This window comes from Gekko japonicus, unplaced genomic scaffold (genome assembly GCF_001447785.1).
Source record: "Gekko japonicus isolate JY-2015 unplaced genomic scaffold, Gekko_japonicus_V1.1 scaffold734, whole genome shotgun sequence".
In the NCBI taxonomy this organism is placed as follows: Eukaryota; Metazoa; Chordata; class Lepidosauria; order Squamata; family Gekkonidae; genus Gekko; species Gekko japonicus.
The window spans coordinates 711,337-737,644 of NW_015174295.1; the positions used below are offsets into that span (position 1 = coordinate 711,337).

The 26,308-nt window shown below is 48.4% G+C and overlaps 1 protein-coding gene across 3 annotated transcripts in view; it reads left to right on the top strand.

The window, feature by feature from the left end:
* The window catches only part of SYNRG (synergin, gamma), a 97,602-nt gene that overhangs the window by 65,069 nt on the left and 6,225 nt on the right, over positions 1-26,308 (top strand). For all 3 annotated transcript variants that reach the window (XM_015424080.1, XM_015424081.1, XM_015424082.1), the window contains 7 exons: positions 7,339-7,926; positions 12,321-12,484; positions 15,297-15,350; positions 16,629-16,725; positions 18,263-18,411; positions 22,136-22,246; positions 24,114-24,149. In XM_015424080.1, the coding sequence (XP_015279566.1) occupies positions 7,339-7,926; positions 12,321-12,484; positions 15,297-15,350; positions 16,629-16,725; positions 18,263-18,411; positions 22,136-22,246; positions 24,114-24,149 (1,199 nt within the window). The remainder of the gene's footprint in view (positions 1-7,338; positions 7,927-12,320; positions 12,485-15,296; positions 15,351-16,628; positions 16,726-18,262; positions 18,412-22,135; positions 22,247-24,113; positions 24,150-26,308) is intronic.

Genomic DNA, 26,308 nt, shown 5'->3' on the forward strand with positions numbered 1-26,308 from the left:
AGGGAAAGACTAGCAGCCCTTTCCCCCAGGCAGCGCTTTTGCAGTCTTCAATGCCTGCTTGAGCTGTTGAAAAACATAAAGGACCCTGTAAACATACTTTTCATGTAACATCTGCTTTGGTCCTTGGACTGCACGCGTACAAAATTATAAGATCTTTAACTCATCTTCAACAATTTCTGTACTCCGTGAGTGAGACACCCCCAAACAATACCTGTCTGATGCTGTCCCCCTCTGAAAATCCAGAAGCCACCTCAGTAACATACTCTCGCAATATCAAAATGTCTCCTTGCATAATTTATCCCAGTTTTGCTAATCATGGGAAGGAAGGAGAAATATTTGGGACTCTGAAGCTGTACCTGCATTCCTGATATTTCAGTAGGCTTCATTTTCAAGCTCATCACACCGACAACAGAGCTAGAAACTTGAAGGGGGTGAAGCATTCCTGTAGATCACATCACACAGCCTTATGTGTATTGCCATGTAACATCTCCATTGGCTTCCAGTCTGTTTCTAAGTTCAATTTAAAGCCTCTCGTTACCTGGGCCCCACATATTTGAAGAACCGTCTCCTTCCATAGGTCCCATCTGTCGGCTGTCCCAACACTTAGAGCGGTCCATCTGGCATCGTCCTCCAGAGCCAGGGCCTTTTCCCTTGTGGCTCCAGCTCTGTGGAATGGCCTCCCTGAAGAGATGAAAGGGACCCCCTCCTTGGAAGTCTACAGGAGATGCTGGAAGACCTGCCTGTTTGCCGGGGCTTGGGGGGGGGGGGTTGAATAGCAGGCATCTTTTAAGGGGGAAAGCAGAAGAGAATGAGGGATTTGTTATTTTATTCTGTTTTTAACTGGAAATTTGTTTTTTAACTACTATTGTAAGAGGCCTTGAGCCATGAGGAAAGGCAGGATAAAAACATTATAATAAATAAAAATAAAGCTGCTGCTGCTGCTTCTTCTGACGAAGGGAGCTTTGACTTGAATCTAGCTGAGAACGTTGTGTGGGTAGATCTGGGTTATATATACTACAGCGCCAGCTGAGAGGCGTCTCTCTGGGCTAGACTTAAAAGTGCTTTGTTGGGTCCCGAGGTTCTATTTAGTTCAGGATATTTTTAACCTGCTTTTTAATAAACTGTTCCTGAGGCAGTGAACAGCCATGTGTTGTAATCAAAGAAAGAACCGTAAAATCTGATAAAATGCAGTTCCAGTGGGTAGCCATGTGGGTCTGCAGTTAGAAGAGCTTGATTCGAGTCCAGTAGCGCCTGAGAGACCCAACTAGATTTTCGGGGTCGGAGCTTTCGAGAGGCCGAGCCCCCTTCTGGCAGGTACAGGATCCGTATTTGACGAAGGGAGCTTTGACTTGAATCTAGCTGAGAAAATACAGTACAGTAAAACTGATAAGTTGTCATTCAAGCTCTGATGCCAACAGCCATCTGAAATCAGTGTGAATAAAAAGATTTGCTCTTGCCCCCACAGCTTTCTTGGGGCAGATGGTTCCACAGGCTAAGGTTGGAAAAGAAAGGGCTCTCCGGCATCACCATTTTCGATTTTAATTTGTGTTAGACCTGCCTTTTCTCTGAGGAGCTGAGGGCAGTATACATGAGTCCCTATGTCCCATTTTATCATTACAACAAGCCTATGATTAGGCTGAGAGAAAGGAGAGGGCCTGGCATTCTAGCACATTGTAGGGCAGATGAGGGATTTGAACCTGGATTTCTCCCATCTTCGTTTAACATTCTGACTCCTTCCAGTAAGCTGTTGCTATGGATTTTGCGCGTGTCATCAGGAAAACTTAGAAGCGAGAGGAGACGGCAAGTACAGTGGGAGGAGGAAAGGGCCCTCAAAAAGAATTCCAGAGCTGAAGTTTCCTTGAAAGCAATTGTATTTGGTGGCAATTCAACTCTATACAAGCGTGTGTTCAGACACAGTAATGAGGCACAGCTTAATCCATGGTGGGCGAAGTTGAACGCTGTAAGTTTGCTGAAATGAAGTGTGTCAAATTTTCAGGCCTGGCCTGGCAGCTGTATTTCTTTCCCTGTCAAAATTCTTTTCCTGTCTTTGCCAGAGGAGCAATCATTCATTTTAATCCCCGTCAAAAGTGTTGGAATTTTGGTCTTCCCCCTTGTGGTTTGCCAAGTGGCTCCCCGTGTTGCCGGAGGGAAGTGGCTGTGGGCACCCGGCTGAGGGTTGTCACCAGGGACTTTTCGTGTACCCTGCAGCCATATTACTAGTGCAAAGAATGAGTGCAATGGCATTATTATTATTATTATTATTATTATTATTATTATTATTATTATTATTAAATGTCAAAGCACTTAAAAGCTTTATCTTATTGATTCTTGGGCAGTGATGTGTAGCGGTTAGTGTGTTGGACCAGAATCTGGGAGTCCAGGTTTCGAATCCGCACTCTGCCATGGAAGCTTGCTGGGTGACCCTGGGCCAGGCAAACTCTTTCAGCCTAACCTACCTCATAGAGTTGTTGTGAGGATAAGATGGAGGAGGGGAGAACAATGGGAGCCACATTGAGTTGCCACTGAGGAGAAAAGCATCATATTAATTAAAGGTTCCTGAAGTGACATTCTCTTGTAAACCTTGTTCTTATCTCCACAGTTGCAAGTGGGGGGTAGGGTTACCAACCTCCAGGTGGGGTCTGGAGATCTCTCAGAATTACAACTGATCTCCAGACTACAGAGATCAGCTCCCCTGGAGAAAATGGCTACTTTGGAGGATGGACTCTGGCATTAGTGTCAGAACCCACAGCCAACAACGGAGTACATGCTTTCAGGAAAGGTAACACTTTTATTGAAGAGCTATAGATGCGTTAACATAGTCACTGTTAAGAATGGCAGTTGCTCCTTAGACATAATAAGATATAGGGTATTCGTAAGCACCCTCCCCCCACTGCGCTGGCCAATTAGGCACCCTCCCACGCGCGGGATAAAGCTAGCAAACGGTTTCTAGCCGAAGCTGGGACCTGGAAAAAAACAGACAACACAACTCCCATCTGCACATTGTTACAGATAAGCATTTCAGCTTGAAGCACAGAAAGGAATGCAATAGCAATTACACTGACTCTGCCTGACCATCCCAACCCCCATGGCAGCATAGCTGACAATTATGTCCCACCAAAGTACCTCCCCAAACCCTGCAATCCAGTGTTCCCTCTAAGCTACGTTAGTGTGAGCTAGCTCACTTTTTTTAGACTCCAGCTCACAGATTTTTGTCTTAGCTCAAGAAGGATGGCTCCAGAGCAAACTAATTTATGCAGGAGCCAAATCGCTCACTCACAACTTGAATGCCCGTAGCTCACAAAGTAGAGTTTTTGCTCACAAGACTCCACAGCTTAGAGGGAGCCTTGCTGCCATCCCCCAATCTCCAGGAGTTTCCCAACTGCCAGCACTAGCGGGGAATAAGGCGAGGGGGCGGGGGGACTTGACGGTCTCCTGGAGAGCTCATGGGGCACGGGTGAAATATGAAGGGGGGGCGTGTCTTCTGGGCCACAGTTCACTCCTTCTCTTGGCCCTGCTTTATACCAGAGAAAAAGGGGCAGTTCATAAGGAGATGCGACTTCCTTGAAGCCATCCCAAGCTTCATGGCTGGGAGGGAATTTGAACCCAGGTCATCCAGGCATTAGTAAGATGTGCTCTTCTTTCCATCACAGTAGCTCGGCAGTTGCAGTCCTCACAAGGCTTTGCTCTGAAAGACTTCAGGGAGACTTCTGGAGAAACATTTTTCCAGTGTAGCTTCTAAAGGGCACCTGTCGTGTGTTCAGGTTCCTCTGACCTTGACTTAGACATTCAGAGGCCAGGTGGGAGGGGACTCCTTTCTCAAGGACACGGCGCCTGTTTCGTGTCAGGAGTATGATATTCGGGAAGACTGGGCTCAGCCTTATCCCCTGCAATTTTTTCTTAATGCAGAACACCCCTAGGGGTGCAGTGTGTCCAGTGGGACAAGTTGGGGAAATGGCACCCGGGGGGGGGGGAGACAGAGGCCACAGTAGTAGAGCCAGTTTGGTGTAGTGGTTAAGAGTGGCGGACTCTAATCTGGAGAACTGGGTTTGATTCCCCCACTCCTTCACATTAAGCCAGCTGGGTGACCTTGGGTCAGTCACAGTTCTCTCAGACCTGTTCTCTCAAGAGCAGTCCTCAAGAGAGCTCTCTCAGCCCCACCCACTTCACAGGGTGTCTGTTGTGGGGAGAGAAAGGGAAGGCGATTGTAAGCTGCTCTGAGACTCCTTCAGGTAGTGAAGAGCGAGGTATAAAAACCAACTCCTACTCCTCCTACTCCTGTATTAACCTGAATTGCTTGAGAAAGGCGTCCCCAGCTGCATCTGATATCTGACTTCCTCAGTCGAAGCCAGGGTGGGGGAAACATAGACCCGACATGTTGCACCAGGGCTTGGCAAATCCCAGATGCCAGGTTGCCACGGCACCGAGAAATTTCATTGTGGTGCCTGGTATTTTTTTCCTCATAGCAATAATTAGAATATAGGGCCACACATAAAACTGAAGGCTGAAATGAGTCTGGCTTCTAAATGTTTGGACTGGTTTCTGGAGCCAGAGAAATTTGGTCATGGTTTGTGTGACGCACCACAGTGTGCCATTTGACCTTAGCCAGCGGGCTTCCCGGCTTGGTTGCAGAGGACCGAAAACTGGCCGTAGAAACTGTCCTCTGATGTCAGATTTAAAACAGTGCCGAAGGCTGCTCTGAGGAGGCGGATGATGCCAATGGGTGCCAGTCAGTCTGAAATGGGCTTATCAAAAGTGCTCTGGTGAAAAGGAGATTGGAAGACCTGGTGCTGGTGGAGACAGGTTTGAAATTTCCTTTGCTTTCCCTCAGACTTGTGGCTCTTGGCTGCTTAAGGGCTGTTCCGACCGTCAGGCCTGGTTCACGTGTGGAGGAGAACACGGTGGTGGAATGGACTGTGGTATTTCAGAATGCCAGCACAGTGGTGTTTCTTGGAAGGCTTCCCTGTGTCTTAATGCCGTACCAGCATGGCAGGAAAAAAGTCGAGGTGGAACCTTTCTCCTGGCCATACTGGTGTCCCGTGTACACGGAATGCTTTGTCTGCAAAAGAGCATTCCGTATTGGCATGCTGCATTCTGGCACGACTTTCCTGCACGTGTGAACCAGGCCTCAGTTAAGGGCAGCATGGCAAAGGGAAGGGGTGTGAGGGAGGTCATGCCTCACCTCCAGGCCCACCAACTGTCCACATGTGGCATCTTGTTTGTTCTTGAAACACCCCACTGTAAGGAAGATCTTCTCTGAGCTGGATGGTCCAGGCTGGCCCGATCTTATTGGATCTTGGAAGCTAAGCAGGGTTGGTCCTGGTTAGTACTTGGATGGGAGACCACCAAGGAAGCCCAGGCCTGCTACGCAGAGGAAGGCAGTGGCAAACCACCTCTGAATGTCTCTCGCCTTGAAAATCTGGACCCACCTACATTTAATTGTTGACATGTACCTGCTGTTGCAAACCTGGTCATGCAGTGAGCCCACTGTCAGGAAAGGCGCACTAGGTCAGAAAGTTGACCGCAATCCAATTCCTCCACTATGCATAGCCAATAAGTTCCTTGTAAACAGACTTGAGCAGCAGCTGAGATTTTAATTCAGATCGACAGCTGTTAATGCCTCAAAAGCAAATGCCAAGCATGCAGAAGGGAGGCCGCTGGTCCCTGATGTTTTTACCATTAAACAAACAAACAATAAATAGTGTCCCTTGGCTATTGTTTTGCATCTGGGTTTAAACATTAAAAAGAGAGAGAGAGAGAGAGAGAGAGAGCGAAATGACGAAACAATATAGCCTGTCAGAAGTCCTATTTTTGCACACTTCTCACCACACTTGGTGGTCTGCAGAGGAGCAAACTCTTTTGCGCTGCCGTAAGCCACGTAACAATCGGGTGAGTATCAGTGGTTCCATAATGTGTTTGATGTATGTTGGCGGTGGGTGGTTCTGCTGAGCCTTCTCAGACGAAAGCAACGCATGTGTGCCTGTATCCATAGTCACAGCGCTTTGGCCCCAGAGTCAGGAACTCTGAATGAAACTGACCTTTCAATGAAACAGGAGGGCCACGCGCTTGCACGTCATCTCCGTCCCGTTGCACTCATCGGCTGAGACAGTAGAAGGGAGATTTCTGTCTCCCCAGGTAGGATGGTGCCTGCTGGTTTTCCTTCAATCTCTGCAAAGGAACAACTAGAGATTGTCTCCAATTTTTTTTTTAAACCTAAAAATTCAGGGAAGGGGCCTGAAGTATGACGGGAGGCAGCCTGTGTGTCGGATAGGGTGGCACAAACCCTTAAATGAGCCTCCTTTTCTCATCCAACTAAATTCAACGCACAGTCATTTGCATAGGTGTTTCTGTTATCTATGGCCGGTTACAGGCAGCAAGGTGCAGTTATAGGCAATCTGCTGCTTTGGAGTGGCTGGCTTGGCAGCACTTTTGCCACAGTTGGCAGGAACCCGGGGTGCAAGGGGAGGACCAGCCAGCACAGCCACAAGCATGTCTATGCTGTGATGCTGCGCAGAAGCACAGGGAACGCCCCCCCCCCCATAACCCATATGGAGTGCAGAGTTCTTCCTAGGGACATCAGCTTTTAAAAAAAACCACACAGATCCAAGTGTGTAGTCATCGTGGCGGTGAAGATGTGCCTGAAGCCCTGAAAGTACGTGGGGTAATTCCCACTGAAGAGCCAGTTTGGTGTCGTGGTTGAGTGCGTGGACTCTAATCTGGGAGAACCGAGTTTGATTCCCCACTCCTCCACTTGCACCTGGCTGGATGACCTTGGGCAAGCCATAACTCTGGCACAGCTGTTCTTGAAAAAGAGCAGTTTCTGTCAAGAGTTCTCTCAGCCCTACCTCACAGCGTATCTGTTGTGGGGAGGGGAAGGGAAAGGAGTTTGTAAGCCGCTCTGAGACACCTTTGGGTAGTGAAGGGCAGGGTATAAATCCAATCTCCTCTTCTTCTTCAAATAAGGTTTTGCAGGGCTCCTTCTGTAGCCATGATAGTCCAAAAGAACTTGCTCAGGACAGCCCAAAGTCCAGGACAGGTGATGCAAAAGAAGAGGGGTGGAGCAAATAACTTATGCAGGCTGTGGATTCCTGCTTTACACACAGCTCTCTGGTGACGGCATAGAGTCGGACCTGCTCTGCCCACCTGTCCTTCTAGTGCTCTGCTGTGCTGATTCTCTGCTGGGACCACAGGAGAAGACGCAAACCCACTCCCAAGGCGCATGGTCTCCATGTATGTTCAGATACTTGCAAGGATGATATATGCTCTCATTCCCCAGACTGGACTTGTGGCATGTTTACCAACTGGCAGCCACTGCTTTAAATGTTTTGTTCTTGTTTGCAGATCTTGATGACTTGAAAGGTGCCCCCTTTGGAAGCTACAGCCATGGCTCTAGTCTGAGTAGCTTTCCAAGCTATGACTGGTCCGATAAGGAAGACACCTACCAGAGCAGGAAGTTCCCCTCCTTCCCGCTTCCCCCCGGAAGTGGCTCCTCCTCTGCTACCTCTGTCCTCCAGAAGAAAGAGACCTTGTTTGGCAGTTCGGAAAACATCACCATGACCACCGTTTCTAAAGTAACAACTTTTGCTAGCGAGGATGCTCTCCAGGATGTGAAGTTTTTGCCCTTTGCAAACTTCAAAGGTTCAGATTCTCCGTCTGTGGACCAGAGCGATGATGACGTGGAAGACTTCGGGGAATTCGCAAGGCCTTTGGGAGAAGTGGCCGAAGCTCCAGCTGCGATCCAAAAGGTGGGTGCCGGCGGTGCCTCCTTGGGTGTAACTAAAGAAGGCACAGATGACTTTGGAGAGTTTCAGAGCGAGAAGCCAAAGATCAGCAAGTTTGACTTCTTACTGGCCACTTCCCAAGGAAAAATGAAATCTAGCGAAGAAATGATCAAGAGCGAGCTTGCAACCTTCGACCTCTCTGTGCAAGGTAAGCAACCCGGGTCGTCAGTTGGTCGCACTTGTTTGCTAGAGCAGAGCCGGCCGAGATGTGGAAGGTTCATGAACAGATCTCTGGACACTTCTCTTTTTAGTCACAAGCAAGTGCCTGGGCAGTCTCAGTTTTGATGGGCCGCTTTCCAGACCTATGTCACATCCTCTTCTTCTGGCTGTTTGCCCCACTGGGCAGAACACCCAAGCACTTCCAAAACCAGCCAGAATTGATGAGTGACAAGTGAGAGGATGATCAGGAGGTTACATATGAAAGGCTACAGACGGTGTCCAGTGCCAGCGTCCTCAAATGGAAATCTAGAAAACAAGGGAGAATGCAAAGACCTTTAGAGCATACAGTTTTAAGGGAGTGTTTATCCGCTGCAAAGGGAGAGCCAGTTGTAGTGGAACAGTTTCACCGCCCTGTGAATGAGAGGGGATTCCCCCCCACTCCAGACTCCCCCTGCCCATAGCCCTGTCCGGAAGCTGGGACAGAAAGCAGTGTTCCCTCTAAGCTGAGTTAGTGTGAGCTAGCTCACAGGTTTTTAGCCTCCGGCTCACACAGTTTTGTCTTAGCTCAGGAAGGATGGCTCCAGAGCAAACTAGTTTATGCAGTAGCTAAATCACTTTAATGCCGGCAGCTCAGAAAGCAGAATTTTTGCTCACAAGACTCCACAGCTTAGAGGGAGCACTTTTTGCCTCTGTTTTTTGCCCTCTTTGGTAGCGCGCCACCACCTTGGAGTTTGAAAATCTGCCCCGCCCACTTAGTGTCACCTGAGGATTGTCACGAGAGGGGGACCCTTCTGTGGCACTGCCAAATAGCAAGGCTATGAGTAAGGAAGGGTGCAGGCTCTTTGGTTAAACAGCATCATTACTTCAAGGCACAAACTCCGGGTAACTACAAGACGGTTTTGAATACAGCTGAGCAACATTTTTTAAAAATGTGAAAAGAAGGTTACTGGCTAATTACTTACAATCCTTGGACATCTCACCCTGCTGGTTGTATGGTCCTCCCCGCCAGGGTCTCAACCTGCAAGTATCTTCCAGCGTTATTCTCCTCTGTCATCCCTCATCACAACTATGGATCATCACACACACACACACACACATGAGTGACCCCATGCTTCCCAAAACAAAGGAACTCAGTCTGGGTTGATTTAGATTGGGTGGTTTCCCCCCCTCCTCTAGGCGTGGCTGCTTTTCCCTTTTCAGACTCCCTCCCCACGTGGGTTCCAGGTCCTGGGGCTCAAGCCTGCCAGAATAGCCCCCTTCCAGTCAAGAGGGTGTTGACACATCAAAGAGCTATCGTATTTTCCCTGCAGGTTGTAAATTAGGTCACCATGTCCAAAAGACAAGCCAGCGGGGAACTTACCAGGATGCTTTGAGAGAGGGGAGGGAAGAAGCACGCCGTGCCTAAGTCACCTCCAGGTGATGTACGCATGCACATTTGGGGCGACACTCTGGCTTTTTGACAAAAATCTATGGTTTGAAGCTACTTCTACCATAGAGTTCTTCCCAAAAACCAGAGGGGATGTCCCCCCCAACGTCACAGATGTGCCTATGTCACTTCCGGGTGACACAGGCATGTTGCATTTGGGGTGGTAACTCCCCCCTGCTGGCCAGCAGGCTGGTGCTGGGTGGGAGGAAGCGCTGGAAACCAGAGGATCCCTCACGCACCCGGGGAACCTGGCAACCCGAGTTGTAAGTGACCCTCTCTGTCTTGAGAGATGTCTCTTTCACATACTTTACCCATCTCAGGAATGGCAACCCAGCCTTCAAACTCCATAACCATCACAGCGTATCTTGCCCATCTGCCTTTCATCCACAGCACCAATTATTTCTCTTTAAAGGTTCCTGGCAGTTTGGAAGGTTGGACATATGCCAAGGCTGGGTAAATTGGGCCCGCTCTGACTTGTGCTAGTGATTGTGGAGGTTGGACTGTTGCCCAGGGCACAGATCAGGGGTGTCAAACTCATTTGTTATGAGGGCCGGATCTGACATAAATTAGACCTTGTTGGGCCGGGCCATGTGTGTCATAAAATGTAATGCCAGGTAGCGGAGATATCCTCCGGTATATATAATTCTATTTTGGTCATGGACTCCCCTGAACATTTCAACACGCTCCAAAATCAGTTCGCTCTCTGATCTGTCATTCAGAGGGTCTCCCTATCCACTGGCTCTTCCTTTCCCCCCCCACAGCCAGCCAGAACACAGAGGTCATTTGCATATGTGGCCTGATTCGCCTTTGCCTCGGAACACAGAGGTCGTTTGCATATGCGGTCTCACTGGCCTTTCCCTCTAACGTTCTAAACAGTTTACTGTTGATGTTCTGAGGTAAAATAAATTTCCCCTTAGTGTCTGTTGGGGGAAACCATGGCTGCAAATCTCCAGGTGAGGGCTGAAGATCACTCAGAATTACAACTGCTTTCCAGATGGCAGAGATCAGTTCCCCTGGAGAAAATGGTGGACTCTGTGTCCTTATATCCTGCTGAGAGGGCCCCTGTATGACAGCCAATGTGACGTAGCAGTCAGGGCTTTAGCTATTAAAACTGCTGTCCAGATGACCCAGATCAGTTCTCTTGGAGACAATGGCTGCTTTGGGCAGTAGATCCTATGGCATTATACCCTGCTGAGGTCCCTCCCCACCCAAAATCCTGCCCTCCCCAGGCTCTACCCTTCAAATCTACAGGTATGTTCCAACCCAGAGTTGGCACTGAGGTCCCTCCCCACCCAAAATCCTGCCCTCCCCAGGCTCTACCCATCAAATCTACAGGTATGTTCCAATCCAGAGTTGGCAACCGTGTAATCGGCTATGGTACCACTTTCCAGACCCTTGGAACCCAGAAAACATGGCACTGGAGGAGGTGCTTTTCTACCTTAGCTGTGACTGCATAGCCCCAAATTAACATACTGATGTCCAGATGACCAAGATCAGTTCTCCAGGAGACAATGGCTGCTTTGGGCAGTGGATTCTATGGCATTATACCCTACTGAGGTCCCTCCCCACCCCAAATCCTGCCCTTCCTAGGCTCTACCCCTCAAATCTACAGGTATTTCCCAACCCAGAGTTGGCAACCGTGTAATCAGCTATGGAACTACTTTCCAGACCCTTGGAACCCAGAAAACATGGCACAGGAGGAGGTGCTTTTCTACCTTAGCTGCTACTGCATAACTCCCCCTCCCCCTCAAAAAACAAGTCAGAGGTGGAGAGAACCATATCTGTTACCATGAGGCTGTCCTCCCATTCTACCCACTTGGGGCAGCAAAATGACTTGAGACAGCCGTGCCTTATAGCTAAGCAGAAGGAAAGAAACATGGCTTGCTTCCCTTCATTTTCCGCTTCCCTCTGCCGCCCCACCAGCCAGAGTCGGGACACTCATATGGAGCTTCCTTCTAGATCTCGTTGTATTTCTTCCCACAATGGGCATTACTCCTAGTAAACTTTATAAAGGTCAAAAACGCAAAGGTTTTTTTTTAACTTAAAATAAAAACATGCTTAAAACATTAGCACTCTTGCAATATTTTGTTTATTTAACAGTGTGTGATAACTGACACATCTTGCTCTGAATTATTACATCAAAATTTGTGTGCTGTTACAATCTTGAGTATGCTGTTCAGGTGTGTATCTGTAAGCTGCAAATCTACAATGACGCAGCAGCAGCAGAACTGGAAGAAGAAGCAGAAGACACTGCGGGTGTGAAAGAAGCCCTCCAGGAGGGCCTGATCCGGCCCCCGTGCAACATGTTTGACACCCCTGCTGTAGATAGCTTAAGTCCCCCAAACTGACTGTGTCTTTGTGCCCTGTGTCAGTGCTGGAGAACTGGAGGCAGTGCTTTGTTGGTGCCACCATCCCCAAGTTAACCATGGCCAATGGGATTATTAGTTGCCTTCTGTCCCATCATGGAGCAAGGCAATGGCGTATGTTGGTATCCCCTCCAGGTGATTGCTGCACCCCGACCTGCTTAGCTTCAACAAGGGAGCTGAATCCTGATCGCCTTTCAGTAGATGATTAGTGCATACCTTAGGGCTGTGAGAGCACCCGCTGGCTCTTGATGTTGGCTGGCACAGTTTTGGACCCTGCATGAAGATCACCAAGATAAGACTTGGTGATAAAAGTACAGAGGAGGGCAACCAAGAGGGTGAGGGGGTTGGAGCACCTTCCCCAAGAGGAAAGGCTGAAGAGTCCGGGTCTTTTCTTAGGAACATCAGTATCTTCGGAACATCAGAAGAGCCACTCTGGATTAAACGAATGGTTCACGCAGTCCAGCAACCTGCCAACCAGATGCCATGAAACGCCTCTGAGCAGAGCACAGAGGACCCCAGCCGCTGGTATTAAGAGGTGTACTGCTTCTGAACATGGAGGCCTTATTTAACCTTCTCTCCCATCCTTTCCAGGATCTCACAAAAGGAGCTTGAGCTTGGGTGACAGAGAGATAAACCACTCCTCACCTTTGCCAGCCCTGGAGCAGCCGTTCAGAGATCGCTCAAATACCCTGAGTGAGAAGCCTGCCCTGCCTGTCATCAGAGACAAGTATAAAGATCTAACGGGGGAAGTAGAGGTAAGGGGCAATGCCGGGGAGGGAAGCACTAGCTGGTGAAGACGGTCACGGCAGATCCAAGAGGAAACAATAGTTTTGTGTAGCACAAAGGTTAAGACACTGAGCTGCAGGCCAGAGGGTCGGTAGTTCGGCAGTTCGAGACCCGAGTGCCGCGTGATGGAGTGAGCTCCTGTCTCTGGCCCCAGCTCCTGCCAACCTAGCAGTTTGAAAGCAAGAAATTGCAAGTGGATAAATAGGCACCGCTTCGGTGGGAAGGTAACAGTGTTCCGTGCTCCTCGGCATTTAGTCATGCCGGCCACATGACCACGGAAAAAGTCTTTGGACAGCGCTGGCTCTTCGGCTTGGAAACGGAGATGACCTAGAATCAGATTCGACTAGCTGTTGAGCAAGGGAAACCTTTACCTTTAGATGTTTACAATGTTATTCTGACAACGGCCCTCTAAGAGAGGCCCAGTATTGTCGCCCGTCTTGCAGGGGATGGGATCTGTAGCTGACAGTGGGGGCCTTGCCTAAGGCCACCCAGGAAGTGCATGGCGGAGTAGGGTTGCCAGCGCTGGCTTGGGAAATGCCTGGAGATTTTGGGGGTGGAGCCTGGGGAGGGCGGGGTTTGGGGAGGGGTGGGGTGGGGAAGGCCCTCAGCAGGACACAGTGCCCTGGAGGCCATGCGCCAAAGCAGCCATTTTCTCCAGGGGAACTGATCTTTGTTGTCTAGAGATGGATTGTAATAGCAGGAGATCTCCAGAAGTCACCCGGAGGCTGGCAGCCCTGCAGGAGAGTCAAGATTCAAACCCCACGAACTTTGTGGTTTGCATTTCAGGCTCAGAGTTCTATGCGTCTCAGCCCCTTGCCTTCATTAGACGTAGGGCCAAACTAGATGTGAGGGTTTTTTAAGAACTGGGTCCAGCTTCCCCGCAACCACACAGCAGCTGCCGGGAACGGCTGTTCAAAAATAAAGGCGATATCATTGGAATGCCACTGTGGGGGAGGAGGGGCTCCTTCCTTCCCTCAAGCTGTTTTCCTGCACCAAGAGTGCTTGGGGGTGGGGAGGGAGTTATTTCCCCACTCCCTGTAAAGCCACAATTACAGGGAAATACCTTCCCCCCCACCCTGCAGCGCTATTTCAGTGCAGAGAGCCGCTTGCGGGGGAAGGCAGGAGCCCGCCCTTCCTGCCACAGCGGCATTCCCAGCCCAAGCAGGCTCTCCTTTGTCCTTCTGGCAGCCGCCGTGTGGCTGTGGGGAACCTCGACTTCAAGACCTGCACATCTAGTTTTGGCTCTTGGAAGGGCAAACTCTGCTCAGGATCGCCCTGTTCACTGCCAGGCTGCACCAGCAGCAGTCCATGGCGATGTCTCCAGAGTGCCTGTCACAAGGCTACCTGGCAGGCCTTCTGGTCTTGCTGTAAGACGCAGGGAGGGGGAAACAAACTTGACCCAAAAACTGGAATCAAGAACCACAAGGGCAAGAAAGAAGTCTAATAAAGGGCCAGTATTAAAAACCTCGTGTAAACTTATAATACACAAAAATACATGTATTTATTAGAAAGGCAGTTAAAAACAAATAAGGGCCCAACGAAAGTTGCAAAGCCTCGTTGCAAAGTTCGAGTGGCCTGAACACCAGGGCCAGTGCAAATGACCTGACGCGTTTCCTCCCTCTTGGGGGCCTTCTTCAGAGGTCAAACCGTTTGAGGGTACAATATTACGTATTACAATAAGATAACCAATACATTAATACTGGACCGGAAAAAGGAACGCTGTAGAAAAAAGAAAACTGAATATGAATAATCAAATAAGTTAAAAAATATTTGATTATTCTGGTCTTGCTTCCTGTTTGATTATCCTTCCCTCTTTTCAAGCTGTTGGCTCTCCCCACCGCTGCCTGTTTTATCCTCGCAGCTGCCTTGAGAGGTAGGTTGAGATGAATGCTTCCAAGGTCACCCAGTGAGTTTCACAGATGAGCAGGAATTTGAACCGGGATGTTCTCTGTCCTAATTCAGTACTCAAAGCACCGTGTCATATTGTTGCGGACTGCCCACATAGAATTATATTGCTGAACGTTCTCTGACGTTTAAAGAAAAAGACCTCCTTGCATGCAAGAAGCTAGTGCTTCAAGGAAACCCACTCCCTTGTATGCTAGTTCTCTAAATACAGTAATATTATTATTTATTTATAAAATTTATGTACCACTTTTCTGCCCTCACAAAGGCTGCCAAGGTGGCTAGCAATTTAAAAATTACATTTTAAAACCATTAAAATAAAAAACCCTCCCAAACATACCTCATTAAAACAACTTTTAAAAGAGTTTAACACTGAGTTAAAATACATATAAAACAGTTACAATACATACAAAACATAAAACCTTGGTTAGGAAGGAGGGATCATTGAGGGAATGTCAAACAAAACAAAAATACAAGGAGTCGTAGTATTCAAAAATGCTATTTTGCCACTATCTCCAGTCTGGAATCCCAGAAGGACTCTACCCTGACATTCTGTGGGATGTGTAGATCAGAATGTGGTGCTCTTAGGGTGCAGCTTTGGTGCTTCCAATAACTGCCTTCCAGATATGCACGGTGGTGTAGCCAAAAATATATTCCTCCTTGGCCTATGCATTCCATTCAGGAGGGACTGGGCAGCAGCTTCAAAGGACTGCTTCTTATCATCTGTACAAGGGTGTCTCGAGGGAAAAGAACCTCCAGTTCTAGAGGGCACCTTTCCTCATTTTGTTTCCCTCCGTGTACGAAAAAACAGTCACAAAACAGCCCTAGATAGCACACGGCATGACTTCTTCCTTCCTTTTTGTTTTCTTTTTCATGTAGGAAAGCGAGAGGTATGCTTATGAATGGCAGAGATGCTTGGAAAGTGCTCTCCAAGTAAGTATGGTGTCTCCTTCTACCAGAATAACTTCCTTTGCCTTTTGTATCTGTTGCCAAAAAGAAAGAAAACAACAGCATTCTCAAACATGAAGACATTCCTAGTTGGGAAGAGTGATGTGAAATGAAACACAATTCCAGTGGAACATCAGAAACTGAACAACACTTGTTCCAGCATAAGCTTCTGTGAGTCAGGGCTCACTTCATCAAACACATGGCAGCAACATAACACATCCATTGTGGATATCTTAGAGTCACATGCCACAGAAAGGCAGGAGTGGGGTGATGGCACAAAGGGAGGCCAGCTTGAAACAGTGACCAGCCGAAGAGAAATCAGTCCTACCCTGCCCATCTCTCAACAGATGGGAATGGGTGAGGACCACTCCGAGTGGGTCAGAGAGGGGCAGAGTAGGATGGACGTAGAGGCAGATTTGCTCGAGGAAGGTGCAGTGTGGAGCATGAAGATCAAGGTCAGGAAGCCGACTTGTCAGGGGGAGGCGTGGCAAGAAAAGGATCTCCAGTAACAGGGCCTGCAAAAGACTTTTGCCAGAGGCCTGGCAAATCCACTGCCAGTCAGAACAGACCGTCTTGACTTTGTATCAGGCAACTTCATACCTGCTTCAAAGGCTGTGGACTCTCTTTGGGCTCCTAATGTTCTGAGAAGCTAGGCCTGGTTTTGATGAAAGTGAAAGGGGTGCTTGTCGGATGGAGCATGGTCTGGTCTGGGTTTTCACCATGCCCTGTCCTCTCCTGAGTAGTCAGGGCCAGGCAGCTGTGTTCTACGGTCTGAAAACACACACTTTAACCTGTCCTGAAAGTGCATAATCCAGATGAGACAAATGGATACTGAACACACGTAAAGCTGCCTTGTACTGAATCAGACTCTTGCTCGATTGAGGTCAGTGTTGTCTGCTCAGACTGGCAGTAGCTCTCCAGGGTCTCAGGTGAGGGTCTTTCACCCCACCTGTTGCCTGGTCCTTTTAACTGGAGATTCCAGGGATTGAACTTGGGACATTCTGCATGCAAAAGGCCACTGAGCCGCAGCCCCTCCCTCTACTGCAGGAAGAAGGTGTTCAAACAGGAAGGAAAGAGGCAGGCATGAATTTAACCCCAGAGGTGTTTTCTGCTCTCACTGGTGTCCAGAAAGGTTCTGCCTTCTCATTTAAACAAGAAAGTTTTTCTGTTATGTTGGTGGCCTGTGATGACACCCTTATTTGGCTTCTCTGCTATTCTGGGAAGACAAATGGTCCGTGTGATCCTCTTCGTGTTTTTTGCCAGATCATCAAAAAGGCAAACAACACCCTGAATGGAATCAGCAGTTCCTCTGTGTGCACAGAAGTCATCCAGTCTGCCCAAGGCATGGAGTATTTGCTAGGTATGACTTCATTTTACCATATCTTGTTGATGTTAGAACAGTGACACTCGCTCAGTGGCTAAGGAGCCACACACAGCTCTTCTGAGCAGCGTTGCCCAGTGTGGCCCTTGCTTGGTGTTTCCGAAAAGTAGCAAGACCATTGCCTGATAGGGCTTGTGTTTGGCAGGTGTGGTTCACACCTTGAAGCAGCTGCTGCCTGGAGGGACTTGAAGGATGGGCGAGCTGCAAGCCTCGTGCCAAGAGAGGACATAAAGGGCCTCTCCAGCATCCCTTCTTCTCTGTATTCTGGTTTCAGCACCTGGGCAGCTGTCAGGAGCAGAGCAAGCTGGCGACGGAGGAGAGAGAGTGAGGCTACAACTACAGCAGCCGCTCAAGAAAAGAGCAAGCTGGCCCGCAGTAGGTGCTGGTTCCACTCCCCTTTCTCCAGGGCCAGCTTGCCCTCCTCCAGGCACCTTGCCAGTCTCGCTCTCTTGTCTGAGCTGCTGCGCCTCGTGTTGAGGGCAGAGCAAGAAGCCTTTCACTGCAGATGCACAAGGGCTGCCCCCCTGAGGCTCAGTAGCTGTGTGGAGAGAGAAACACCACCCTGCGTGTTCAGGGGTATGCTGGTCATTTGAAAGGTTCTAGCTATATCTTTAGTTTATTAATAGTCATCTATGTGGTGGAGGGCTCACAGGGCATACAGTAATCATATGGCTCTTTTGGCTGGTGGTAATGGTGGATATGGCTCTCCGCAAGCCACCGAGTAGTACTGCATTAGACAAATTTGCTCAGTTTTCAGTCTCCAAGCAAACACGTGCTTCCCCTGTTCTCTCTGCCCCACGCCCACTGTATGTGGGTGATCAAAACATATGCCCTCAAGACTCTTTTATTTCCAGAAGGCCTGTGAAGTGTGTTTCTGGTGGCTGTGAGTAACAATCTGAAAGCAAAGGGGGGTTTTGTACTTTGGGGTACGAAGGTCTTGCATTGGGAATTGGTCAACCGTGTAACTTATCCAGACCAATTCCTAAAGGAATTGAGGATCCTGTTTATAGATAGATACACATCTGGAAAAGTTGCCTCGGTGGTTCCAGGGCAGACGCCAGATCACTTTAAACCTTTAAGAGGAAAAGCCTGCAACGAGGCGAACGTAGCCAGGTGTCCTCTCTGCCATGTCCAAATCCATCAGCAGCTGAGGGCTCCTGTCCGTCCAGCTTCCAACTGCCTTGGGTTGGGACCACCGGACTGGGGGGGTGGGGAGCAGCTAGGCACCCTTCCCTCGTGCCGGGATTCAGCTTCTGTTGAGGACCTGCTCCCCGCAGAGCAATTTGCATTTCATTTCCATTGTGTTTTTTGGTCCCGCTTTTCCAGCCCATTTTGGATTGCAAAATATACATCTAAACCGTGCATGAATGTCATCACGGACGAGCAAAATCTGGCTTGACTAAACAGTCATGCGCCTCCTTCTGCCCCAACCCCCTCGCGTTGTGTTGTAGGAGGTCTGTCCGAGCTCCTCTTGGGTGTTAGTGACCCTCCTGCGCTCTTCTTCAAATTCCATTAGGGGTTGTGGAGGTTTACAGAGTGACCAAGCGAGTGGAGCTGGGCATCAAGGCAACAGCCGTCTGTAGTGAGAAGCTCCAACAGCTGCTGAAGGACATCGACAAAGTCTGGAACAACCTGATCAGCTTCATGTCGCTCGCTGCTTTGACGGTAAGAGGAACAGGGCCTCTTTGTTGACATTTCTTTTCACTGTATTGTGCCTAATATTTCTGTAATCCTAGTCCAGGCTAGCCCGATCTCATCAGATCCCGGAAGCTAAGCAGGGTCGGCCCTGGTCAGTGTTTGCGTGGGAGACCTCCAAGGAATACCAGGGTTGTGACACAGAGACAGGCCATGGCAAACCACCTTTGAACGTTTCTTGCCTTGGAAACCCTGCAGGGTCGTGATAAATCAGCTGTAACTTGACGGCAAAAAAAAGCCCAAATAGATGCATATTAGATGCCTCCTCATACTGTGTAGATCTGCTTTTGAGTCTCAGTAGGAAAGGGGGACTGTAAATAATCCAATAAATGGCCTGGTTAGATTGGACCCGTCTAGCCTTGTTTCTGGGCTGCCCAGATGCTTCTGCCCCACTGGCCCTGGACACAACTGCCATCCCCTGCTTCCTGTCCTGGGCAGCCCTCCTGCACCTGACCAGGGAGGGTCTAATGGTGGCTAGGTCTGCTTTGCTCTTCTGAATTTGTCTGATCCTTTTGACCAAAGGAAGACTAAGGATGCGGTGTCATTTTATCCGCGACCTTTTGTATCGGGTGAAGACGGTCCCTCTTTCAACCGCTTTAATCATGCGAACTGCTGATCAGCTGTGCCGCCCCTTGTGGCTGTGCGGGAATTTTTTTTTTAATCAATTGCGCATGTGCTTTTGCGCCTTTATGCATAGAATAATTACATCGCTTTTTTTGCACATGTGCAAAACAGGGGTCGGCCAAAAAAGAAAGAAAGAAAGTGCGGTCATGGCACTATGCAGTCCAGATATGGAAATCGCAGCGGGAAAACCCGGAAAGTACTCGTTCCGGCCAGTGCCAGAAAATGCGGCAGAGAACCGCGAAAATTGCGGGACTAAGCCCACTTCGGCGCGGGAGGCGGATTGGCCTATCTGGTCGGCAAATTTAAATGCAGGAGGGAACAGCAGCGAAACCCGATCAAAAGGACCGTGTGACCGCACCCCAAAAAAGGGAAGCTGAGCTGGGATCCAAGAGGTCACTGGTTCAAATTTCAGCCTCACATTCACAAGCTGCTCTCTTTCCGCCTTGGTCCGCTGTGAGAAAGTGAGCAGAGTGAACTCTGAAAACACTGTCTGTTAAGCATTTTTGTTACAGTGCGAAAGCTGGAATTAAGAATTAGGAAGTGCTTAGAAATAATAGCTAGCTCACTACCCAGTTTGGTGTAGTGGTTAGGAGCACATACTCTAATCTGGGAGAACCGGGTTTGATTCCCCACTCCTCCACATGTAGCTGCTGGTGTGACTTTGGGTCAGTCATAAGTTCTCTCAGAGCTGTTCTCTCAAGTGCAGTTCTCGAAAGAGTTCTCTTGGTCCCACCTACCTCACAGGGTGTCTGTTGTAAGGAGGGGAGCAAAAGGAGATTGTAAGGCGCTCTGAGACTCCTTTGGGTAGTTAAGGGCAGGATATAAATCCAGTCTCTTCTTCTCTTCTTCTTCTACCCTTGCAATATAGTTACACTGTCATTATACTAAAATAACTTGTGTTTAACATAAGTATAGAATATATTGATATAGGGTATGATTTAAGCATATAGAATATGATATCAGCATAGAACATATTGATACCAGTATTATAAACACATACATACTATTATTTTCCAGGTACAAACCCATCAGTGGGTATCAGTTAGCAATATCCCCTTTAAAAGCCCTTACTTCCAAGAAAATATTAAATGGCAGGGGTAGTTTGAGAATGGTACCATAATTGTATTATTTTAAGAAAATAAATCTACAAGACATCTATAGATCAGTCTCTAATTTAATATTGTTCAATAAGTGGTAAAGGAAATCCAGATGCTAGGCTGTAACATTCTAGGAAGAGCATTAACATAAGTCTTCCTAATAAGATGTTCAACTTATTAGGCAGCTGGTGCACCCATTAAAAAACATGCAATTAAAATAGAATCATCTGCTAAAGATGCAGCATGAGATTACGGGACAGAAGAATAGATTCAGGTGGGTTGCTGTGCTGGTCTGAAGTAGCAGGACAAAGTCTGAGTCCAGTGGCAACTTTAAGACCAATGAAGTTGGTATATATTCTGGGTATAAGCTCTCGTGTGCAGGCACACTTCTTCAGATACAATGAAATGGAAGTTACCAGTCACTCTCTACCTATATAAATGGACTGGTAATTTCCATTTCATTGTATTTGAAGAAGTGTGCATGCATACAGAAAATTATGCCTTGAATAAAACTCTGTTGGTCTTAAAGGTGCCACTGGACTCCGACTTTGTTCTGGACAGAGGAATGTATTTGTTTATTTAGAAAAAACATTTAGTTTTTATTTAGTAAAAACAATACAATAAAATCATTAGAAGAAGAATTGGTTTTATACCCCACCCTTCACTACCCAAAGGAGTCTCGCAGCAGCTTACAATTGCCTTCCCTTCCTCCCCCCACGACAAACACCCTGTGAGGCAGGTGGGGCTGAGAGAGCTCTGAGAGAGTTGTGACTGGCCCAAGGTCACCCAGCTGGCTGCATGTGGAGGAGGAGTGGGAAATCAAACCCGGTTCTCCAAGTTAGAGTCCGCCACTCTTAACCACTATACCAAACTGGCTCTTGTCAGATCTCAGAAGCTAAGCAGGGTTGGCTCTTGTTAGTACTTGGAGGGGAGACTGCCAGGGAAGTCCAAGGTTGCTACTCAGAGACAGGCAAGGGCAAGCTACCTCTGAACGTCTCTTGCCTTGGAAACCCCCTGAGGGCTTGCCCTAAGTTGGCTGTGACGTGACGGCACTTCCCACCACCAGCAAGTCAAAGATGCTCCAGTCTTTGACCATCCTTTTTCCAATTGGCGTTCGGGTCCAGTCGTATTACATGTGTGAACCCTACTCAGTGTGCTCTGCTCCCTGGACGTCATGGACTTTTATTTCCCCCCTGCCCCGCCCCCCCTCCACACTCTAGACTCCTTCTGGCAGTCTGGTCACTCAGTGGCGAAGGACAGACAGATAATTTTGGAGAAGAGTTTTTAAGGCCTGTGAGAAAGGCTGTCCTTTCCTCCACGACTGCCCTGAAAGTGCCACCCTCAGCAGCAAAGCCCATTGAAACTAGAATTGCACTGTGAGAAGGTGGACTGAATAAACATGGCATTTTGGACCAGGCCACAGCCAGCAGTGGCTGAAATGGGAAGCCTACCGACAGGGCGAAACAAAGGCAACAGCCTTCCCTGGAATTTGGTCCCAGTGTGAGATATTTAGCCGCTTTACATGGAGGCTTAATGTTTAATTATTACAGTTGATCAGAACTACCCTGCTGGATCAGAACAAAGATGCCCCAAGCCTAGCGTTTTGCTTCCGACTATGTCTAGCCCAAGCCTCTGGGAAGCTGCTGTGCAGGCCGTGACAGTGATGATCTTTGCCTACTGCTTCTTCCCAGCAGAGGTAGACTGTCACTGAACCTGGGGGATCCACATAGTTGTCGTGACCAGTGGCTGTTGCGAGAGTCTTGCCATCTAGCCTTTTAAAAACAAATGAAACATGTCATGGCTGAGACTGCATTTTAATTATTTATTTATTCAAAATACTGTACTTAATATTCTCACCTTGCTCCTAATGTAGGGACCTAAGATGGGTAGTGATAAATCCTGTGTCGTTTATTGTGAACTTCTGATGTCAAATACAGCCCCCCCCCCCCCCCACCCCCCCGTTGCTCCTGCAGCCTGACGAAAACTCGCTGGATTTCTCTTCTTGCATGCTTCGCCCAGGAATTAAAAATGCTCAAGAGCTGGCTTGTGGTGTGTGCCTCTTGAATGTCAATTCTAGAAGCAAAGTAAGTACAGGAGCAACACTTTCCCACCTCTAAACCCCCTTTTTCATTGACTGTGAATGTGGGGTTTTTTGTTTGCTTATTGTGTTTTGCTGCATTTATTCCACTAATTTTAACCAACACGTTGAAGCATCATACACTGTTATTTATGTAAAACATTTTTACGCCGCCTTTCCACTGGATCAGGTTCTCCAAGACGGTACACATGAAAATATTAAAACACTTGAACAGTTAAAAAGAACATTTAAAATGATAAAATAATGCAAATAAAACACATAAACGACAGCAGAACCAGGGAGGAGGACTCATAACCATTACTGGGGGTCTGCCAAATGAAACCAAAAGACACCGACAGAGGGAGACAGACAAGACAGACAAATCTCCCTGGGGAGTTCCAGAGCTCTGATGGAGGCAGAGCTGGGCTCTCTCTCGCCTTCTGCTGCCCAACTGACTGCCTCCTTGGGCTCCTGCCTCAGCAGGGGACTTGTTGGCGGGGGGGGGGGGCTGGGTTGGGGGAACAGGAATTGGGAGGCTTTGACCTTTGAGGGAATGCGGCAAAGGGACTGGTGAAGTCAGAGCAGGCGTTTCTCAGTGTTCCTTCACTCGTTCTGAATGGCCGTCTGTGTGAATCTACAGGGGCAAAACAGGACAGGAATCCAGGGGTGCCTTCAAAGATGAACAAAATATATCCCGGCATAAGCCAGAGGCAAAGGAGAGAGCTCATGCTCTAGAAAGATTATGCCAACATCCATTTTTATTCATCTTTTGAGCATCACTAGACTCCTGTTGTTTTTGTAAGGCTCTAATCTGTAACAGCTAACCCATGTTTTGATCATCATATTTTTATTTAAAAACTGCAGTCCATTTAGGCTTATGTGGCAAAATACAAATGTAAAGGGATGAGAAAGAAACATTTCCCACACCTGTCCCAGGAGCTCTTTCCAGGTCGAAAGGAAAGCAGTGGGCTGCCTGGGGGTCTGGAGTCAGCATGGAACTGTGGAAGGTTTTGGACCCTGAGAGCCTGTTCGGGTGGTGTTCATCACTGTGGAGCACAGACCTGAAGGTGCCTGGTAGGGCCACAGTCATGTGTGTCACACACACACACGTTCCTAAAAATACACAGGACAGTGGAAGGCAGGAGGACCTGGTGTGATGTGGTCCACAGGGTCACAAAGAGTTACTCAACTGTGCAACTGAACAACAACAACAACAAATGGCATATTCACAATAGCAATCTGGAGACAGAAGGAATAAAATATTTCTGTTGATTTTTTTTCAATGAACAGTAACATTTAATCACAATTTATATAAGGAAAAGGGGAAGTTTGTGGGGAGGGGAAGAAGTTTCAGAGTATGGAGATAAAATAGTTATGGAACTGGAGGTTGTCACTACATGAACTCGCCTGGGGAGATCCTTTTGCAGCAAACCAAAGTTGATTATTATAACTGAATCGCAGAGTGCGATTTGCCCCCTTCCCCTCTCGTTCCTGCTTTGGGAAGAAGAGAGGAATCGTAGTTTGTGATCCAGAGGCAACAGGAAACTGTGTGGTTGCAGCCTGAGTCTTTCAGCATTAAGCAGGAGAAGGGTGCGTGAGAGCAAGTCAGCCAGAGGTTCCCTGCATCCCCTCTCATAACAACAAGCCACAGGACTGGCTTAGAATCTATGCTAGTGTGGCAAAATGGAGAGAAGCCAGCTTGGAAGCCTGGGCTTCTTCACTGCCAAACGGGTCCCTGGAGGACAATTCAGTGGAACAGAGTACCCGCACACACACAAACACACACACCCCTTTCAACAGGAAGGCGAGTCTTGCCAGCCGGATCCTGTGTTTTGGAAATTGCGTTGACCTTTTTGGTTTCAACATTGTTTCAGAAAGAAGAGAAGCCTGCAGAAGAACCTCCTAGAGAAGTACGAACCCATGAATTATTTTTTTAACCCTTTCGTGTGTGTCCGAGGCACGATGGCGGCCTTGACCGCTCCCCTTGTTCTCACTGTGTGTCCAATCACAGCTTTCGTGACTCTCCCTAACCTCTTGACTTAATCGACTAATTGGCGCTTGCGTTGCTTCCCCTCCTTTTTTTGTCTCGTCAGCATGCCTCTTGCCTCGTGAGTAGTTTCGCTTTGTGTGGCGGTGTGTGGTTGTGTGGTGAAGAAGTTGCAGTCGTAGTCAACCCTGCATATTAACTCTTGCATGTCTGGCCTGGGACAGGGTTGTCTCTGTTGTGTTTGAAGGCTACCAAGGAGCACGGGGGACACCTTGGGTGACGTGCATACTTAAATAAACACTAGTTCTGTTATGAGCCTTCTGCTGGAAAAGGTAGCGGCTCAGATGACTCCAGCTCTCCTGGCGTCTCCACGTAAGACTTACGGGCATGAGGTCAGAAACAGAATGCCAGATTTTCAATCTCTTGTGGAACATTGGCATCAGTGAACCCGGCTAGGCCAGGGTGGTGGCAGCGACGGAAGAATCTGCCTAGGAAAAACCAGATTGCAGGAGGCGCCATTCTTTGCACCACCACCCCCTTTCCCCTCTACGGCATCTTAAATATGAGCCGGGCCCACAGATCTGCTGAGGTAGCGCCTAGTCTTTATGTACTTCATTTCTGCTCTGCCTTTCTCCCCAGTCAGGTTCCAAAGCGGCTCACGTCATGCTCCTCCTGGGTGAGGCTGAGTGTGTGGGAGGGGACCTAGGCCCCACCCAGCAAGCTTCCATGGGAGAAGGGAGAATGGGAATTTGGGTCCCCGTGATCCTGGCCAGTGTTTCCTCTAAGCTGAGATAGTGTGAGCTAGCTAGCCCACAGTTTTTTAGCCTCCGGCTCACACATTTTTGCCTTCGCTCAGGAAGGAGGGCTCCAGAGCAAACTGATGTATGCAGCTGCCAAACCGCTCGCTCACAACTTCAATGCCAGGAGCTCACAAAGTAGAATTTTTGCTCACAAGACTCCACAGCTTAGAGGGAGCATTGATCCTGGCCTGGCACTCTTAACCACGACAGTCATTCCCCAAAATCCAGGTGTTTCACAGAATGCAGATCTTTTGAGAAAAGAAGGTCTGGAGATGTGGAATGGGTGGACCTATAGGACGGGGGTGGGGGGTATTTGCCCTGCAGTGGAGGGGTCATCCAGAGAATACAGAGCCTGCCTACTTGGCCACACAATCCCTGCAGTAATTGGAAATCAAGCCCCCCACCCAGGCCCCACTGCATTTCCTGAGCTTTCAGTGTTTTCAGTAAGAGCTAGAAGCCTGTCCTTTTCTGAAAAGTGGAGGCGGGGTCTGAGTTACCCAGTTCATGGGAGGTCTCCTGTTAATGTGAAAAAGCATATATGCGAGGTCCTAATTTGGATTGGAGCTGCTATGGGGAGAAGTTTCACACTTCCCTGTGTCATTTTCTTAATACAAAAATGCTCCTGGGTGGCTCGCCTTCATTGCCTCTGCTCTGCCAGTTCTTTTCTCTCAGCCTAACCTAACCTTATGAGGATAAAATTACCCTGCCACTTCCCAGGCTGCTGAGGAAAAATGTCACACATCCATAGAATTCCCCCTCTTTTCTCACTGCTGGGATGAAGAGCCGCTGAGATGGAAGCAGGCAGTGCATCCCTGGCCTAAAATACCCCCATCCTGGCTGCTTTTTAACATTTTAAAAATCAAGTCAGGAGATCCAGTCCCAGAAATGCCACGTAGCATACAGTTCAGCCCTGAGATGTACAAGATGAATCCACATGTTTGCATACGTACACAAGCTATATTTGTTTGACACAGCAAATCATGGTTTGATCAGTTAGCTGTGACATCTGAATGTACGCAGTGCAGCAAACCAGGGTTTGTTGGCTGGCACTGAACTAGGATTCCAAATTAGGGTTTGCAGCTGCTTTGTTAACCACAGTTTGGGCCGGTTGTGGTATGCCGGGACACTGAATTCACTACCCACAGTTTGCTGGGTAGCAAGAAGGAGGCAGGTAGAGAGGAGAGGCAACAATCAGGCAAACCTGGTTTTATTATTTGCGTCTGTTAACTAATTGTGGCTTGTCGCACAAACCGTGGTTTATCACGATGTCTGAATGCAGCTG